Source organism: Symphalangus syndactylus, chromosome 21, assembly GCF_028878055.3.
Source record: "Symphalangus syndactylus isolate Jambi chromosome 21, NHGRI_mSymSyn1-v2.1_pri, whole genome shotgun sequence".
Classification (NCBI taxonomy): domain Eukaryota; kingdom Metazoa; phylum Chordata; class Mammalia; order Primates; family Hylobatidae; genus Symphalangus; species Symphalangus syndactylus.
The window spans coordinates 57163038-57182876 of NC_072443.2; the positions used below are offsets into that span (position 1 = coordinate 57163038).

The 19839-nt window shown below is 42.8% G+C and overlaps 1 protein-coding gene across 34 annotated transcripts in view; it reads right to left on the minus strand.

Moving 5' to 3' along the window:
* The window catches only part of ATG7 (autophagy related 7), a 279894-nt gene that overhangs the window by 230547 nt on the left and 29508 nt on the right, over window positions 1-19839 (minus strand). For 32 of the 34 annotated variants that reach the window (XM_063630317.1, XM_063630305.1, XM_063630318.1 and 29 more), the window contains 4 exons: window positions 14239-14356; window positions 11586-11663; window positions 8309-8425; window positions 6224-6373 (listed from right to left, as the gene is read on the minus strand). In XM_063630317.1, the coding sequence (XP_063486387.1) occupies window positions 6224-6373; window positions 8309-8425; window positions 11586-11663; window positions 14239-14356 (463 nt within the window). Of the gene's footprint in view, window positions 1-6223; window positions 6374-8308; window positions 8426-11585; window positions 11664-14238; window positions 14357-19839 lie in introns of those variants that run through there. The other 2 variants (XM_055259859.2, XM_055259861.2) reach the window with 2 other exon arrangements.

Below are 19839 nucleotides of genomic sequence, written 5' to 3' on the forward strand. Positions count from 1 at the left end.
TTACTGTATGCTTATACACACTGAGGAAACTGAGGCTGCGAGGGTTCGGCCCATTAAGCTGTTGAGAACTGAAGTCTGGCCTTCCTACTCTACCCCAACACACTGTGAGCTGAGCAGAAAAAAATGGCTGCTTCTTTTTTCACTATAGGAAGCATTCTGACTGTAGGAGGTAAGATCATTCACATGTGAAGAGGCTTCCATTCCCTAGTCTCTTTTCCATTCACCTCATCTGTAAAATGCAGACAACACTACTCACTTTGCAGGGCGTGTAAGGATAAGTGATAACATGTATGAGTGACCAGCTGCATGCTGGGCACATGGTCAAAACTGAGACCATGGCAGTCCTAGCTGTTGGTGGCTGGCAGCGTGTCCTCCTCAGGGGCAGGTACCCACTCTCTCATAGTCAGCCAAGGCTTCACACACAAGTGAACAGTACCTCCACACGCAAAGCTCCCACTCTGACTTGGAACAAAGAGGACTCATTCACCTCCTGACCTTAACAATCCACAGGCTCCCCACTAGGCAGGCTAACTCCTGTCTTTTCCTTCATCTTCCTCCAAGCCAGGGCCTCCAAGCATGTCAGTGCTCTGTGCATCTCTAACATTAGATGCAGAACTGTGTGTAGATGTGTATTTTTCTAGGGTGAGGATCCACTGCTTCCAAAAAATTCTCGGACATTATGCATTTGCACCCTACTCCAAATTAAGAACCCCTGCTCTGAATCAGCCATGCAGATCATATACCTCCCCTGTATTCTGTCTCCTGTCACACCAGTAACCATGTGTGTAACTCATTAGACATAAATTGAGGTGTAGAGACAATTTGGGAAAGTCTTTGTAAAATAAATGGCCTTAACCAGACAACAGAATGCTCACATCAAAAAGAACATTTACAATGAACTAATAATAAGAGCTACCCTCTACTCACTGAAGGCCTACTGTGTGCCAGGCACTGACCCAGGTGCTTCCCATGAGCAATCTCCAGTCTTCACAACTCATTTATGCATGAATTCATCCTTGCATTGCATTTTACACACCAGGCATGATGCTATGGGATGCAGACACAATGGTGGGAAATCAAAGATAGGGTACCTGTCCTGGTAGAGCTTACATTTAAATGGGAGAAAAATATATTAATCAAAGATCAGTCAAGAAAATGTAAAATTATAGACCAGGTATGGTGGTTCACGCCTGTAATCCCAGCACTTTGGGAGGCTGCGGTGGGTGGATCACCTGAAGTCAGGAGTACGAGACTGGCCTGGCCAACATGGCGAAATCCCATCTCTACTAAAGATAAAAAAAAATTAGCCAGGTGTGGTGGTGTATGCCTGTAATCCCAGCTACTCAGGAGGCTGAGGCAGGAGAATCACTTGGACCCAGGAGGCGGAGGTTGCAGTGAGCCAAGATCATGCCATTGCACACCAGCCTGGGCAACAAAGAGTGAAACTCCGTCTCAAAAAAAAAAAAAGAAAAGAAAAGAAGGAAAAAAAAAAAAGAAGAAGGGATACACAGTGCTATGAGAGCTCGTAACAGAAGGAATAAACCTTTTTATAGAGGTCAGGGAAGGTTTCCTTGAAAGAGTGAGCACTTAACAGAGCAAAGGGGAGGTAGGGGGAGGGAGAAGCAGAAGTAAAGAAAGGAGAGAGAAGAGAGTTCCAGGCAAAAGGTGCATGCAAAAGCCCTGTGGCAGGGAACACAGAATGACTTGGGGCTGGATGCCCACAGGGGCCAGGCCACACAGACTTTTATAGGCCGTATTAAATAATTAAGCCCCTATTCTTAGAGCACAGGGAAGAAGACATTCAGGTGCTTCATTATGATAGGGACACGATCAGATCTGCTTTTCTAAAGAAAACTGTGGAGATGATGTGGGAATGAACTGGAGAGGCCCACAGTAGATACAAGGAGGCTTGTTAGGAAGCTGCTACAGTATAGCAGAGATTGAGGTGGTGGCAGAAGAAATGCAAGGTGGCAGGCTGAGAGACATTCAGGACATGAAATCCACAGGACACAGGGGTGGTAGGGGGAAGACAGCTGTCCGGGAGGATAACCAGATTTCTGGCTCGTGTGACTGGATAGAAGCAGCATCATTCTGAGCCAATGAAGCCAGAAAAGGACCAGCCTTGGGGCAAAGATTATAAGGTACGGAAGGAGGCAAGCAGGCGGCTGGATAATATGGCCCGGGGTCCAGAGGGAGGTTCAGGCCGGTGGAAGAAAATTGAATTACTTGGGAGGAAATGGTTTCTGGAGTTGTAGGCACAATGAGATAACCCAGAAGAGAAACAGGTTGAAGAGAGAAACTCACAGGGATTCCAACATTTCTCCATCCTACACATGAGGATACAGGGCTCAAAGGGCAGCAGTGACTTTTCAGGGAACAAAGTGCTGGGAGGAGGAGGAGGGGGCAGAATGGAGTAAAACATGAAGCCAGAACACAAGTGCAGGATTTCATACTGAAAAGAATGCCTGTTTTTGAAAACAGAGGGTGAAAACCTTCAAGGAAATGTTGTGGCTCAAAGGGAAACTGGAATTATGCTAAAGAGAGTGAACGAGGTTAATGCAATAAAAGCAAGAACCACTGAAAATTATGTCTAGAAATTATTTCTCTAGGGTTCGGCCCTGCTCCCGGCGAAAGCCTTCTTTAATTTTCATACCAGTCCACAATTCTCTCTCTTTCCTCTCAGCATTCTCACATCATGTGTCTCTTAAGTGTCCAGCATTGCACTAAATGTTGAGGATGCAGAGTGGGGACAAACAAGGCTCACAGGCTGGGGATATGGGGCAGGCAGAAAAGCGAATCAACAATTACTTTGGAGACCAGTCAGTGCTAGGAGGGAGGCTGCTACCAGAACACAGAAGAGAGAAATGAAATGGTGCAAGCAATCAGCCAGTGCTTCCTGGGGTAATGAATCAGAAAGGTAGATGAGGGCAGCAGCCAGGTGACAGAAGGGAGACAGAGAGATGTCTGATGGCAGAGAGATGGGGGAAAAGCATGAGGCATTTGGAGGGCACAGGGGTAGCCAGAGCACAGGATGTATCTTGGGAAATATCAAATGAGGCTAGTGGTGGACAGGAACCAGAACTGAAGAGACCTCAAATGCCAAGCTAAGTAGTTTCAACGTTATCCTGAAGTCAACAGGAACCTTAGAAGGGTTTTAAGTAGAAGAGTTACATGATCAAATTTACACGTTAGAAAATGCACTTGGACAGCAGTGTGGAGGAGAGACAGGAACATTCAGGGCCACAGGTAGGAAAGGCAGTATGAAGGCTATAAAACTCCTATGAGGCCGTCACACTCTAAGGCTTCTGGTGATCTTTCCTAGAATAAGATGAGGCATAGAAGACCAACCAAAGTATCACCCATATCAATTCTTTGAACTTATCTTCCATTACTTGAATTTCTAGTTAACTTTCCACAGGTCAATGTCTCATCTCCTCTAGAAGACCTTAGGTTGTGTGAGAACAAGTATAACTGTATCTCAAAATTTCTGGCCCATAAGGAGGTGTTCATCACATGTGCTGAGTAATTCCAGGCTTTCCTGAGATACCACCCTAACCAAGTGAAGGACAATGTGCCCAAATCCAACAAGCAGACAGGCAGTCTCAGGGACAGGGCACTGGTGAATCCCCCAGAGCACTTCAGAGGAGACCCCAGAGATTTGTTGTCTTTCAAAATATGCTGCTGTTGAAACATAAAGGAAGTGGATACATATTGAGTATCTACCATGTGCTCGGCATTTTATTCACATTATCATGTTTAATCCTCACAAAACCTTGTAAGGAGGTGGCATTACCACCATTTAACAGATAAACTAATACGAAGAAAAGTTATGCAGTTTCCCCAAGGTCAAGGGAATGGTAGAAAGGCCATAGGCTTGTGGCCGGGCACAGTGGCTCACGCCTGTAATCTCAGCACTTTGGGAGGCCGAGGCGGGTGGATCACGAGGTCAGGAGTTGGAGACTAGCCTGGCCAATATGGTGAAACCCCATCTCTACTAAAAATACAAAAATTAGCTGGGCATGATGGTGTGCACCTGTAATCCCAGCTGCTTGGGAGGCTGAGGCAGGAGAATCACCTGAAGCCGGGAGGAGGAGGTTACAGTGAGCCGAGATCGTGCCACTGCACTTCAGCCTGGGTGACAGAGCAAGACTCTGCCTCAAAAACAAAAACAAAAAAAAAGAAAGGGCATAGGCTTCAGAATCAGACAATGTGGTCGTCTGACTTTGAGTCTCAAACAGAAAATGCAGATACTAATTAACTAACCACAGTTAGTAAGTAACACTTGTTTCACAGATTTATCATAAAAAGATCAAGTACGTCAAAGTCCCTTTTAAATTAATTGTAAAGCACTGTTCAAATGTTATCATTTTGGCAGAGCTGCACTTTGGGGAGGACCACTTATTTACCACATACAGCCTGACCTACCGTCGCTTCCAAACACAGGCCATTTAATCCTGCCCGCTATGACAACAGGACTTCACACTAGATTGAACTTTACATTATTAACCGTCTTATTGCTATACTAATTTAGCTGTGGTTCTGTGAAATTACCTGGGGGAAAGAATTTTAATAAAAATTCAATCTTCAGTCCTCAATTTAAAAAGGGCTTCCTCTGGGCCAGGAGTGGTGGCTCACGCCTGTAATCCCAGCACTTTGGGAGGCCAAGGTGGGCAGATCACAAGGCCAGGAGATTGAGACCATCCTGGCTAACATGGTGAAACCCCGTCTCTAATAAAAATACAAAAAAAAAAGGGGAGGGGGCTTCCTCTGAAAAATAAAATGTAAATGTAGTTGATTTTAAAATGTGCTTTTAAAAAAAAAAGTCATCCTAAGTTCAGGCTAAAGAATAACCAGACCGTCAGTTAAAGGCTTCCTTTTTTCAGCTCTGATATATTCACATGGCTATGGAGATGATTCTATTGATTTATTTTTAATTCATAGTCTCCTGTATGGCTAAGACAACTTCCTATATATCTGATCACTTCTAAAAGACATTTACAGTACTCTTTCATTCATTCAAAAGAATTTTATTGAGGGCCTCAGACAAGTACTAGACACTATGTAGACACAAATTCATAAGACTTGGGCCCTGCCCTCTTGGAGCTTACAGTCTAATATGGCACAAAAAGAAACTTGTACAAGGTACTGGACCTGCAAATGAGGATCAGGGAATAAATGCAGTGACTTTAGATAGGGATAGATCATATATGGCCACACCATGAAAATGCTTCACAGTGGAGATAGAATTTCAATAAGACGGAGAGAATTTCTTAGGGTTTTCACAAGTAGAATATGTTTTAGGAAGATGATACAACATGAGGAAAAAAAAAGATACAAAAAAAGTTTTAGGTGTATCTGATGGGAAGGGGATGGAGATTCTGGAGAAAAATAGTTAAGATTAGCTGGAGCAATGCTTTATGAGGAAAATAGTGGAAGATAAGGCAGGAAAGGCAGCTTGGAGCCAGAAGGAAGACACCATTATGCTCTTGGTCAATGAATGATATACTAAATGTGGGTAGTTCAAGGGAGATTCTTCTATAGTAGTGTTGCACAAGATGGAATCAAGATTCTAAGTGTCCAGGAGTGTGATATGAGGGGCCTGAACTACAGGGTAGTTCTGGGAATAAAAATTAAAACATAGAGGTAAAATATATCAGGAGGGAAAACAGAAATAACCTTAGCACTAATAGAGAGTAAAGTATTGGCTGGGCACAGTGACTCACGCCTATAATCCCAGCACTTTGGGAGGCCGAGGCAGGTCACGCGTTCAAGACCAGCCTGGCCAACACAGTGAAACCCCATCTCTACTAAAAATACAAAAAATTAGCCGGGTATGGTGGCGGGCACCTATCATCCCAGCTACTCTGGAGGCTGACCAGGAGAATCGCTTGAACCTGGGAGGCAGAGGTTGCAGTGAGCCGAGATCGCACCACTGCGCTCCAGCCCAGGCAACAGTGCGAGACTCCGTCTCAAACAAACAAACAAACAAAAAAGAGTAAGGTATCAAAATTACTCTGAGCTGTAGTAGAGCTAGAAAAACCTAGAGGAGCTGATTTGATAACTGCAGGGGTGGGAGAGGGTAGAGATAAGGAAATGTTTTTAAACATCCTTTGAAGGCTAAGGAAATCTAAACAAATTTGAATTTTGCAGTGGTCTCTTGTAACATGAACTTCAGATTTTTAAAAAAACTATATAATAAAATGATGCTCAAAGTTTATCTGACCTTCGTCCTTTGACCTTGGAAGAAATCACTGTAGTGATTAAGCAAGGAAACCAGCACCGTGTTCTCATCATACTTGATTAAGAAGTAAGGAAGAGCTGTGACTCCTTCTGTTTGACAAAGATTATCATATGCACACTCTAGTGCTTCAATCTGAAAACAGAAAACACATCGTTATTCTCTAGAAAATTACATATCTAGTTCTGGGCTAAAAACTAACTCAAAAAAAAGGTACCTTAAAACCAGAAGACTAGAAATGACTGATCACACTCTTCTTACTCTATTACAGCAAGTGAACATAGAAGTGCCTCCAAATAATACCACTTAGCTTTTATATAACACTTTCCAGGGGCATGGTGGTATGTGTCTTAGGGGCACAAAGGGACATTTTATGGTACAACATGGTAGTTCCCTAAGCTGTCAATCCGAGTTTTATAGCAGTAACCAAATATTCTTTCTCTCCTATGATAACCCAACATGAATCTACCCCTGATGAATTTTACCCCAAACCTTTCCATAATCTTCAACAGCTTTACTGAGACATGACTAACATACCATACAATTCACCCATTTATTACTTTTTGAGACAGGGTCTTGCTCTGTCACCCAGGCAATCACAGCTCACTGCTGCCTCGACCTCCTGGGCTCAATCAATCCTCCTACCTCAGCCTCCTGAGTAGCTGGGACCACAGGCACACACCACCATGCTCAGCTAACTTTTTTGTATTTTTTATAGAGATGGGGTTTCACCATATTGCCCAGGCTGGTCTTGAACTCCTGAGCTCAAGTGATATGCTCACCTCTGCATTCCAAAGTGCTGGAATTACATTAGAGTTGTAAGCCACCGTGCCTGGCCCAATTCTTCCATTTAAAGTACATAATGCAATGTGGTGTTTGTTTTTTTTAGTATGGTCACAGGGTTATGCAACCACCACAGCAATAATAATTACAGAACATTTTTGTCCTCAATAAAAGAAACCCCATACCTGCCAGCAGTCAATCCTCATCCAAAATCCTTTTTCCCTACTTATATTTCTTCTTGGGAAATTAGTTTCATAAAACCACAACATTGGATTTGTATGAACAACAACAACAACAAAATTAATCAATAATGGCTGTTCCCTGAACAGCTCCAAGAAAGCTCCCTGAATGATGGCTTCAGTATTCAGCGCTTTAGTGACTGATGTGTTTCATGAATTCAAATCATCTTGACACATAATCTTTACCTTAACAACAATCAGAATTCTCTAGTTTAGGGTCTCCGTTCTACCAGCCTGATTATCTTAACTGCTCTTCTGGGAACCATCTCTAATGAACTTATTATCTATCCCAAATGTCACCGACTAACTCTGCATGCACCGCTCCAGGTAGAAAAGTTCTGCAACTTGGTATGAGGGTAGGAGAATGCCTTCTGTTTTGTTTCAAAGACTTTTTCCCAGAGTATACTGCCTTATGTTCCCCACACTGAAAATGAAGACCACATTTTGGTAAATTCTTTCGGTGTTTCAAAATATTCCTATAATTCCCCCTTACTGGCTTAGCATTTCGCCAAATACCACTGAAAACCTGGAAAATTACTGTTCACTACATCTTCAAAATGACTTTACAGACCAGGCAGGGTGGCTCATGTCTATAATCCCAGCACTTTGGGAGGTTGAAGTGGGCAGATTGCTTGAGCCCAGGAGTTGAAGACCAGCCTGGCCAACATGGCAAAACCTCTTATCTATTAAAAGACAAACATTAGCCAGGTGTGATGGGATGCCTATAGTCCCAGGTGCTCAGGAGGCTGAGAATGAGAGGATCACCTGAGCCTGAGAAGTTGAAGCTACAGTGAGCTGTGATCATGCCACTGCACTCCAGCCTGCGTAATGGGGGTGAGACCCAGTCTCAGAATATATATAAATATATATACAAAAAAATGACTTTACAAACATTTTCTAAATAAGCCTGCTCCTAGTACCACCTTTGGAGGATTTCAGTTACCACCTCTTCATCCAGAGAAGTACCTGTTTGTCTTTGGAAAGAACAAGATAACTACTCTTGCACATTCAACCCAATTTTATGTGCATTTTGGTTATTTGTTAATACCTGTTTTAGTGAAAACCTTTGGTCCAAACCCACTGGCCCCTGAATGAGAGGTAAACTCTCTGGAAGACATAGGGCAGGATAGCAAAACCAATAGTAGAAGTGGTACTTCTTTAGATCCTAGAATAAAAAATATAAATAGGTTATTAGAATAGCACCATTAAGTTAAGGTGAAATGCATCTATTAATGTAGCTTCTCAAGGCCAATTAAGATAGCAAAGCTGATGCAAACCAAGTCTGTCCAGCTTATCAAATATCCTCATCCCCAACAGAACTCAAGATCGAATAAAGGACTTTTGTATTCCCAAAACAGTCTCATATACCACCACTAATAATATGATGACAAACATAATATACTTTCTTGGCCACTTGCTAACAGAAAATGTGCAATATGTAATTGATATTATCGTCATCATCCTTTAACCTACAAAACCCCCCTGGGAGGTAATTGTTATTATCCCATTTTATAAACAGAAAACTGAATCTTACAAAGGGGTAAAAAACCTAAACAACAACAAAAAAGATGGCAAGGGGCCGAGAAGAGATCAGAACTCTGCTTCCAAAACTTAAGCTTTTTTCCACTGACCATACATACTTAATGTACTATCTACAGAAGCACAACTTCCAAACAGTTACCATTCCCTTCACAATCAAATAAATTACATGTTATTAAGGAAGCTGTGCTATTCACATACCTATGCATGCCTGAAATAATACGATATAGCTTTTGGAAATGGCTTAGTGGATTTAAGTCAACAACTATCAAGCCCTTGCTATGTACAAGGCAAAACATAAGACACTGACAATAAGATGAATAAACCCCAGTCCAAGACACCAGGCAGCTCACTTTGTGGACAGAGCAGAAATAAAGCGAGTGCATGATTAGAGCCACAGAAAGGCTCTAAGTAGTAAGCTGGATGGGTGAATAGAAGAGGTTACATCTTCACAGGTGTATCTGACTGATCCCCCACCAGGGTAGGTGACCCAGGGGAAAGGATTTGTGAGGCTGTCTTTGACACTGTTCCCACTCACGCTAATGGCTCTTGCTTTAGAATTCCTACAGTTTTGGGGCCTTAATTAAATTCATGGTAGCATTCCAGACATATGTGAGTATTTGGCAGCTTGCCTACAAGCCTGTGACCACTGAATATGAATGCAGTTTATGTAGCTAATTAATATTTCTTCTTGAATCTTGCTAAGAATTAAAATTGGATGGTTGTTACATGACTTTTTATTGAGATATAATTTACATCCCACAAAATTCACCATGTTAAAAAGTATACAATTTAGTGGTTTCTTTTTAGTATAGTGATATGGTTGTATCATCATCACTATTAATTCCAGAATATTTTTATCACTCCAAAAAGAAATCTCGTACATATTAGCAGAGACTCCCCATTCCCCCTCCTCTCATCCCCTGGCAACCACTAATCTATTTTCTGTCTCTATGGATTTTCCTAGTCTGGACTTTCCATATAAATGAAATCATACTAGATGACTTTTAAAATGTAAATGTATATGTAATCATGTGTACAGATGAGAAAGTCTAATAATTGTAATCTCTGCAGTCTCTAATTCTGCTATTCATTGATCAACTAAGAACAAATTCCCTCTTCACAATGGCAAAATGAACTGCAAAGCTGAAATTAATGAACTGCCTAGTTCTGTGAGTCCTAAAAATAGCAGAAGGAAAGCAAAAACACCTCCAGAGATTATTTTCTCTTCTTTGTACTTAAATGATTTGTCATACTGATCTTTAGTAAAAGGTTAAACAATTCAAGATGAAGAACCTCACAAATTCCTTTTTTTTTTTTTGGAGACGGAGTCTTGCTCTGTCACATAGGCTGGAGTGCAACGGCGCGATCTCGGCTCACTGCAACCTCCACCTCCCAGGTTTAAGCAATTCTCCTGCCTCAGCCTCCCGAGTAGCTGGGACTACAGGCTGCCATGCCCAGCTAATTTTTTTTAATTTTAGTAGACACGGGGTTTCACTATGTTGCCCAGGCTGGTCTTGAACTCCTGAGCTCAGGCAATCCGCCTACCTTGGCCTCCCAAAGTGCTAGGATTACAGGCATGAGCCACTGCACCCAGCCGGACCTCACAAATTCTAAGAAACTTTATCAGGTCATCTTCAAAAGCCAAAAGGCTTGCATTTCTTAGGATTCTTTTCAGGATACAAATGACCTCCATTAAATTAAACAAAGTCCTTAGTGTCTGAAGATTTTAAAAAATAGATACTTACAATTTTTTTCAAGCCAGGCTAAGAATGCTCAGTAAACAAGGCAGCAAGACCAACACACATACTGACTCTAGGCAAACCTTAAAACTTTAAGTAAGAGCTAATGTTATTTTTCTCATTAAATGCAAACCGTCAGCATGTTCCACTAATGAGAATTCTTGGTACAGAAAGTGTACTGATGTTCAAGTAACTAGAAATCTTTAACTAGCAATATTTACAATTTATCCCAGTAAAGAACCTACAGGCTGCATGCAGTGGCTCATGCCTGTAATCCCAGCACTTTGGGAGGCCAAGGCAGGCAGATCATGAGGTCAGGAGATCAAGACCATCCTGGCTAACACGGTGAAACCCCCTCTCTACTAAAAATACAAAAAATTAGCCAGGTGTGGTGGCACGCGCCTGTAGACCCGGCCACTCGAGGCTGAGGCAGGAGAATGGCGTGAACCTGGGAGGCAGAGCTTGCAGTGAGCCGAGATCGTACCACTGCACTCCAGCCAGGGTGACAGAGCGAGACTCTGTCTCAAAAAAAAAAAAAAATCTACGGAATTTTTTACGATTTCCTTTTCAAGGCTGCCCTTAATGTTCATTTTAATTAGATTTCGCTTAGAGAAAACATGTTTCTGTCTTTAAAAAAACAAAAAACAAAAAAAAATCAACAAGCAATTTTGTGGTCAAGCTATGCAGTGTGATCTCCTCTAATCCAGAAGCCCCTTTCCTTTATTTAGATGGTATTTAGGACTGTATTTAACAAAGGCGTTAGCAACAATGAAACCACATTCCCTGAACCTGACTTTATCATGCCCTGTATTATATAAACTATGCAATTACTGCCAGTATGATCCATAGGGGTGAATTAAGTTAGCATTGGTAATAGGTGCCAGCACTATCTGGCCACTAATCAAAGAGTGTTTCATTAACAGCTATTATTTAAATAACAGAAGGTAGTAGCTTCGGAGAGAAGAGCAGACTGTTCTACTGGTACACTGGGCTAAGCCAGGGGATTTCACCAACCTTGGTGCAACCGAGAGCCCATTTACTTACTGCAAATGTCAAGAGGAGGAACTTGTTGAGGAGTACAGGGTTTTCAAGAGCAGCGCCTGATTTTATGGATTCCCATATCTGCCAGAAGAAGAAAAGCGTCAAGGCAGGTAACCAGGCATCTCTGAGTTTCTCACTCTCAGGTGAAGTATGGAGCTGAAAAGCACCAGGCTCTTCTTTCCTACAGGCCCAGCACCACTTACCCCAAACAATGAAGTGGGTTGTTACCTCACTCTGCCCACTTCACACTGCCTCTCTCTCAGCCACACTCCCTTCAACATCTAAGCCAAGTGAGGGAGCCCAGGCGCCTCCTCTCAGCAGATCTTGGCACAGAGGGGGCAACCAGGCCATTTTCATGCCTTCACAATCTCCTTCAGCAAATTTTTACTTATTGTCTACTATATACCAGGCACATCAGGGTTACAGAAATAAAAGACACAGTCAGTCCCTACCCTCAAGACACTCGCAGTCTAGAGAGAGAGACCGGCGTAAATGTACAACTTCACCACCATGTAGGATTTGCTGTCACAGAAGTAGGTAGAATTTATGGGAGGAATTCTCTGCAGACTCTGCTGGGGAACTGGGAGGGTAAAGAGCCTGGGAGGGGCTCTTAAAGGAAATGCTGTGAAATACACATAGGGGTTTCTTTGTTGTACCCAGGCGAGTTAAGGAAACGCCACACTTTGAGACGAATTAAGAGTCCTTTATTAAGCTGGCGGCCAAAGAGACGGCTAATGCTCAAAATTCTCTCGGCCACGAGGAAGGGGCTCGATTAACTTTTATACCTAGGTTTAGGAAGGGGAGGGGGGCTCAAATGTAATAATTCTACAGAAATAAAAACATGCAAGAATCAAAAGAATCAAAATGGTTACAGAGTGATAAAACAACTTAAAAGACAAATGGTTACAAGAAGAGCAACGGTACCAGGTGCAAGGTTCTAAATCTTTCATTATAATTAGATATAGGGTCTATGCTGGACACGAACTCAAGGTTTTATGTTGTTATCTCTTTGAGAAAATTCCTGGGAACTTCATACATTGTTGGTGTTAGTACCTTATCAGTTAATTGGACTCCTTTGAAATGCTGAGGATCTGTTTACCCAGGCCAACTCCTTACGAAAAGGGGGTTGGATGAGGAGCCCTTAGTGTCTTGTAAATTAAGGGGTCAATTGGAGTTTGTCCGCCTTTCCTAGCTAGAGAGAGTCTTATTTACATGAGAAGCAAGGCTAGGTGATTAAAGAGACAAGCAGGACAAAATTCAAAGTAACAAGTTAAAGTAAAAACAAGGTTAGGCATTTCATCTTGAAGCCTTATTTGAGATTATCTTGCCCTGAGAGATGAGGAAAGAAGAACAAACTTCAAATTTATGTATACTCAGCAAGTACTGAGACTAGGAGCAAACGCTGGTGCTGGTCAGCAGCTGTGGATCACAAGATGTTTTTGTAGCTAAGATTCGTAGCTAAACTTGGTGTTACTAAGCAAGACAAAACAGTTGCACTAATAAGAATCATTCCCTAAGTATGGGTGGAAGAGGGAAATAAGCAGAAGTAAGTTCCTGCTACTGACATACTGGCCTTGGAGGAGCTGGACCACTGAAGAGAGGCCCCCAGTTTCTGGTAAGCCAAGGGGGCATGGGGCAGGAGCTGCCAGGAGAATTCTGGGCCCCAGTTGAGGGGTGGGATATTCCTGTGGCGGGGAACCTGCTTTTTTCCAAGATGATTAAGGCCTGACCCAACTCTTTGGAGACTCCCTTTTAAATGTGCAGCCAAAGCAGGAGGCCAGGAGTAGTCAAGCCACAGGTCAAGAAAAACGACCATCCTCTCCTGAGTCACAGCTGCTTCCATCCCGAGGGAAGTGAGGGAAGCCTGCCTCAGGACCTGACCACTGCACCCACACCAATAAGATTCATGTCGTGATAAAGACTGGTATAAAGACTCCTTGATTACAGCGGTTAGACAGGATTGGGATAAACTGCCCCACCTCCCATTTTAATTCCTCTCACTAACTCCAATGTAAAGAAGCAAAGGAAAGACATTCCAGGCAGAGAGGATATTGTATTCCCAAGGAGAGAGGACAGAACAGAAAGTAGGTGGAGGGAATCACATGTGATTTGCTATGACAGACTCAGAGAATGCAAGGGCAAGAGTGAGAGGTCAGAAAGGAAAAAAGGAAAACAGGGCCAGGCCACAGAGGCCTTGAAAATCAGATGCAGTAGTTTAGATAAGTGAAGACACTGGAGAGACTACATGATAATCTCCTCTACCACCATGGGGCACAGGATTGCCAAGCCTCTCCAAGGCACAATAAACAGAGTGCCCAGAGGCATTCAGCCACAGGAACACAACTCTCAGAGGTCTGGCTGCTTCAAAATGCTGGCTGGAGATGAGCAGCAAACTGATTACTTAACCTCTGCCCTGCCATGTTATTTCCAGCCTATCCCAGGTGAGAGCCTGGATGTCCTCTCCCTGACCTTCCTGCCAATACAGAAGGAGACAGCTGGGAGTATTCTCTCTGGAGAAATATACCAAAGCCCACAAGTGTCTTTAAGTTCCCTTCATATGCCAGTTTCTGCAGCAGACCCATGTGCCAGATCACAAACACTGCACCTGCCAGGACCACAGGAAATATGACACATACATCACGTTTTCCCAGCTAACCTCATTTGCTGCTTGTTCCAAAAGGAGCTTCTTATCTGCAGTCTTGAAAGACTCAAGTGTGTTGGTGTTATACAGTGTTCCAACAGCTGGGCAGCAACGGGCTGGGGTGGGAGCACTCCTAGATACAAGAGAAACATGGTTAGCCAGGAACAGCTGGGACTCAGCCAGGGAGAGACAAGTCAACCACCACCGTAGCGGGATAAAAAGGAAATTGCTCTGTAGGGCAAACAGAAGATTAACTGTATGTTTTCTTGGAAAAAGATGAATATCATCACTCAAGAACTAAAAAACAGGCACCATTCCCCCCCCAAAAGCCTATATATTCCCTATACTCTAACCTATCAGGATGCTGTTCTTCCACTGTCCCCCAAAGAGAAGTTCATTTCCTATTTTTTCTTCTTTCCCATCTTTAACCTGAGGGAAACATTGTTTGTTGAGCTGTGCACAGTTTGAATTCTCATAACAGCTCTTTTCCCCCATTTAAAGGTTTAAGCAACTTGCCTAAGGCCACATAATAATAGGCAGAGCTTGAATCTAAAACCAGAACTAGCTGAGTCCAAGGTACTGTGCTGTGCCTACGCCACCTCTCAGACCCTCCCAGGCTTCAAGGTTCTGCTCCAATCAATCTCTCCTCTTCCGGAAAGCTATCTCCACTTTCTCTGCTAAGAGTTGGCACATAAAACTCAGCATAATATTTTCAAGCATTTTGAAGAACTACAGTCATACCCACCCAGCTGGAGGACAGTAAGCTCCTTGAGGATAGAAAGTATGTGTTCTCCTGACTGCCCCACAACCTAGCCCGCCCCAAACGGGGCTCTGCACAAAACTGCTGCTGGGCAAGCCCCTGATGGTTGTCTGAGTCTCACAGACAAAATGTCTCACACCTGAGCTACCTGTCAATCTGTCGTGCCACCAGGTTTACACACCCTACACTGCCCCCAAAGGCCTCACAGTCCTCAGAGTAAGCAAAGTCAGGAGAAGAGACGAGGAGTTGATTCTGAATACGAATTCAGATGTGGACAAATCTGGTCTCTTCTCTGAAATGATTAACTTGCATTTCGGAGTTTACAGATGTTAAATGAAAATATTCATTTCATTAGTAGCCTACTAATGTCACGGCTAATGCAGACAGAATGCCTTTTTACTGATTGCACTGATGACAGCTGCATAGTTTAGAAGAACCTATGTCTTCTCATTTAAAGTCCATGTAAAATTGGGTTTATGGGGCTGAAGGGGTAGAAATCTAAACCTAGAACAGGTATGAAGGGGTGCAATGAATGGCATGGCTCTGTCAAATGCCATTTATCAGGCTCAAACGCCAAGTCCTCAGGGAAAGCTAGCTTTCAATGGCCAGAACCTTCTCTTGGGAGGTATGAGTCAGCAAATCACAAGTTGTTTGTCACCATGCTCCTCCAATAAAAGAATATTTTTCATCCAGGTGAGATGAGGACATCCAAGCTGGTCTTGAAGAAAGAGAAATCACAAAGGGAAAAGATTAAGCCCAGAGGGAAGGCAAAGAAAGCAGAGCAGTTGGTAAACTAGGCCTTCTACATTCAGACTTGGCTTCATGAAATTACTGCTGAAACAGGATGTGGAAACAGAAGGAAGGATGCTATGATCTAATTTGGACACAAGCACAGAGGAGGAAGGTACCCTTCTTCCCAAACTTCCCAGGTGTGTGAGAGCCATACCAAAGCCTCACTCTGTGAAAGGAGAAAACTGCATACCAAGAACTCAAGCAACTGCATGATGACTAGGCTCCTAGGAGCATCAGCACTTATGCAAGTTAATTAGCAGGACAATCGGAAGCTTCAAAGGAGAAGCATCTTTCATGACTAAAGTTCCACCATGGGAGATGGCAGGAAAATGAATTTAAAAAGTGATAATGAGAGGGAAGGAGCCTGAGACTTGGAGACAAGAGAATTTAGTTCAAATCTTGGTTCTTACACTTACTAGTTTAGTTTCCTATGGTTCCACTTACATGAAATATGCAGAATAGGTAAATCCTCAGAGACAGAAAGCAGAGTTATGGTTAGCTAGGGCTGGTGAGTATGGAGGAGGGGGATGGGGAGTAATTGCTAAGGGTGTCTTTTTTGGGAGATGGGAATGTTCTGGAATTAACAGTAATGGCTGCACAACTCTATGAATCTACTAAAAACCACTGAATTGTACCCCTTTAAACAAAGGGGTGAATTTTATGGTATGTGAATTATATCTCAACATAACGGCTACAAAGAATCCGAATTAGAAATTTTCTCCACATACTAAGGCCAACAGTGAACTTGCAATAATGCATATACTAACCTAGTAAAAATGGATCTCACAAAGGCCGGAAGACTGGACCTGCTTTGGGGACATTACAGCTAGACACTTGGCCTTCACTTCATTCAGTCTCACAGTGATGACTCAGGAAAGTGCTGGGGCTGTGTTGCACCAGTTATTTACACTTGGCCAACAGGCAGGCAAGTGGTCAGAATGGAATAAATCCTCTGGAAGAGCACCTGTGCTCTTCATACCTGGAGGAATCTACTTCGCACACAGCTTCACATGCCCACAGGGAACGTTGGGAACCCAGAAAGTCACAGTCCATTGGGGGTCATGCTTCTTTGTCATCTCCTGACTTCCCTAGCAATCACAGAGTTTCTGTTTGTAACATCCTCTAACACAGTCCACTGGTGTCTTTCCATCAACCACACCACATGTCATCTTGACAGCCATGCGCTTAGACCGCTTGTAATTCAATTAGGCAGTTATTCAGCAAATAGTACACATCAGATCTGTGTTGGGTGCTGGTGATAAAGCAGAGAATAAGAAAGACACAGCCTCTGCCCTACACATATGAGTGTGCGTAAGACTCCTACTTCCTTCACTACCTTTTCAGTTCTTTGAGGGCAAAAATTATGCCTTCTATTTCTCTAATTAGGTCCAACTTGAGGCATAGAAAAGAAAAATATTTTTTTCTTTTTGAGAAGGAGTCTCGCTCTGTCGCCCAGGCTGGAGTGCAGTCGTGCGATCTCGGCTCACTGAAAGCTCCGCCTCCCAGGTTCACGCCTTTCTCCTGCCTCAGCCTGCCAAGTAGCTAGGACTACAGGCGCCTGCCACCACGCCCGGCTAATTTTGTGTGTGTGTGTGTATTTTTAGTAGAGACAGGGTTTCACCATGTTAACCAGGATGGTCTCGATCCCTGACCTCATGATCTGCCCGCCTAGGCCTCCCAAAGTGCTGGGATTACAGGTGTGAGCCACCGTGCCCGGCCGAAAAGAAAACTTCTTATGAATAAAGACAAATATTCCTCAAGGGAAAGAAACCCACAGAAATGTTCTTCATTCAAATGTTGATCATTTGAGGCCCACAGAAAGGAAAATTCTTTTTTTTTTTTTTTTAGAGACGGAGTCTCGCTGTCGCCCAGGCCAGAGTGCAGTGGCGGGATCTCGGCTCACTGCAAGCTCCGCCTCCTGGGTTCACGCCATTCTCCTGCCTCAGCCTCTCGAGCAGCTGGGACTACAGGCGCCTGCCACCACGCCCGGCTAATTTTTTGTATTTTTAGTAGAGATGGGGTTTCACCATGTTAGCCAGGATGGTCTTGATCTCCCGACCTCGTGATCCGCCTGCCTCGGCCTCTCAAAGTGCTGGGATTACAGGTGTGAGAACCACCGCGCCGGGCGCAAAATTCTTTTTTTTTTTTTATCAGCTTCACATAGGTATAGAGATTGTCAATCAAAATCTATTTTCCTCCTTGTCAACAGAAACAGAAAGCATACATAATGTTTTAGCTGGGTTCCATGCTTCCCAGTTTTCTTTGCAAGACAAGTGAGGCCAGGAGTTCTCAGTAGAATCTGAGTGGAGTGATGCATGTCCCTTCCCGCCAGGGCCTTTAAGAGACTAGGTGTGTCTCTTCCACCTATTTGCACCTTGGCTGTCTTTCCTCATTAATCTGTTGTTACCTGAAAGTGACAACTGTCTTAATCAGCACACAAATGCAAAGTCCTCAGGGATAATGGAGCCACAACATGGAAGAAGACTGGACCAGCAGCCCTGGGCTATTTGATGAGCAAGAAATGAACTTCTTTGTGTTTGGGCCCTTACATTTTTGGGTCTGATTCAGCAGGATACCCTAACTCAAGACAGCATACTCCAGTTTAAGACAGTTGGTGCCTGATAAAATACTACTTGACTGACAATTCGTCTAATACAATTCAGAGAACAGGATCCTTGTGCTGCTGCCTGCAGAGATCCATAAGACTACCAGGGGCACAGAGTAGAAGAGACTTATCCAGTGCTATGCAAAGCTGAGATACTCTTGACATCTACAAGTGAGTACTGGGATTGTTAGCTATTCAACTGTATGTCATTCCTGTCTGTATGCCCAGCACCTAGCATATTCTATTATCAAGACACAGAGGAAGCAATCAATAAGTTTTCCTGAAATAATGATTACCTCTCCATGCTTATTACAGCACTGAGCACACTATAATGCAAATATTTGCCTTCTACTTCTCTCTCTCATACAGTAGAGGAGCTCTGGAGAACATATTTCATAAGTCTTTGTATTCCTAACACTCACACATCTGCACATTGTAGGTACTCCTTCTTTGATAAATAAATTCATAAAGACTTTCTCTACCAACCCATGCAGATATACAGCAATCAAAACAAAAATGGGGTAATAATAAAGGAAATAATTTGGAATAAAGAAATCAGGCCTTCTGAGAAGTCCCAAGCACTTTCATTAAACTTCCCAGCCATCCTAATAGGGACTCAGAAAGTGACAGACTTTTAAAACTGGAAAGAACATTAGAAAGCAAGAACCCATTTTAAAGATGAGGAAACAAAAGCTGAGAAAACTAAAAGGGCTTATTGAAGTAGCACAGTTAATTAGCCATAGATTCCAAATCTTCAAACTTCGAATCCAAGGCTATTTTCACACAATGGGGACCACATCTTATTTCTGCTCACCTCCCACTGTCTACCACAGTGCCTCACACACTGAGGGTATTCAATGGTTAAAGAAAAAATATGATGAGTGAAAATGAGCAATTTGTGTGAAAGTCATAACTTCAGGATCACAGATTTTCTTATCTCCTTCAACCAAAATTTTTAGATTAATTAAGTTTAGGATGATCACATTTTGTAGTAAGTTCAAACCTAACTTCTGTGAACTGTTTTTCTAATTAATTATTCTAAAGAATAAAATTATTAAAACCTTATAAAACAAACAGTCCAGTAGAAGGATAAGGATAGGAGTGAGGTTAGTCTGAGATAAATATGAGGCTCTCCAGATTACACAAAACAGACTGTTGATGCTCCCCCGTACCATCTTCAGACAATTTAATGCTTGTACATTTCCAGTATTTTCCTCGTTATATCTTACTGGCTCCAAAATAAGTTAGTTTGCCAAAACAAGAGAGAGATTATTAGGATTTTCTTTCTTTTGACAGGTAACCACAAGGAGTTTACGATGGAGCAAGAAAGCTCCGAAGGGAACAAGAAACACCAACACATACATTTTTAAAGATACAAATACTAACATCATTGTGGATGTACGTCGTGCTTTCAAATTTTGCAACTGGATTGAGATAAAGGGAAAAAAAGTATTGATTT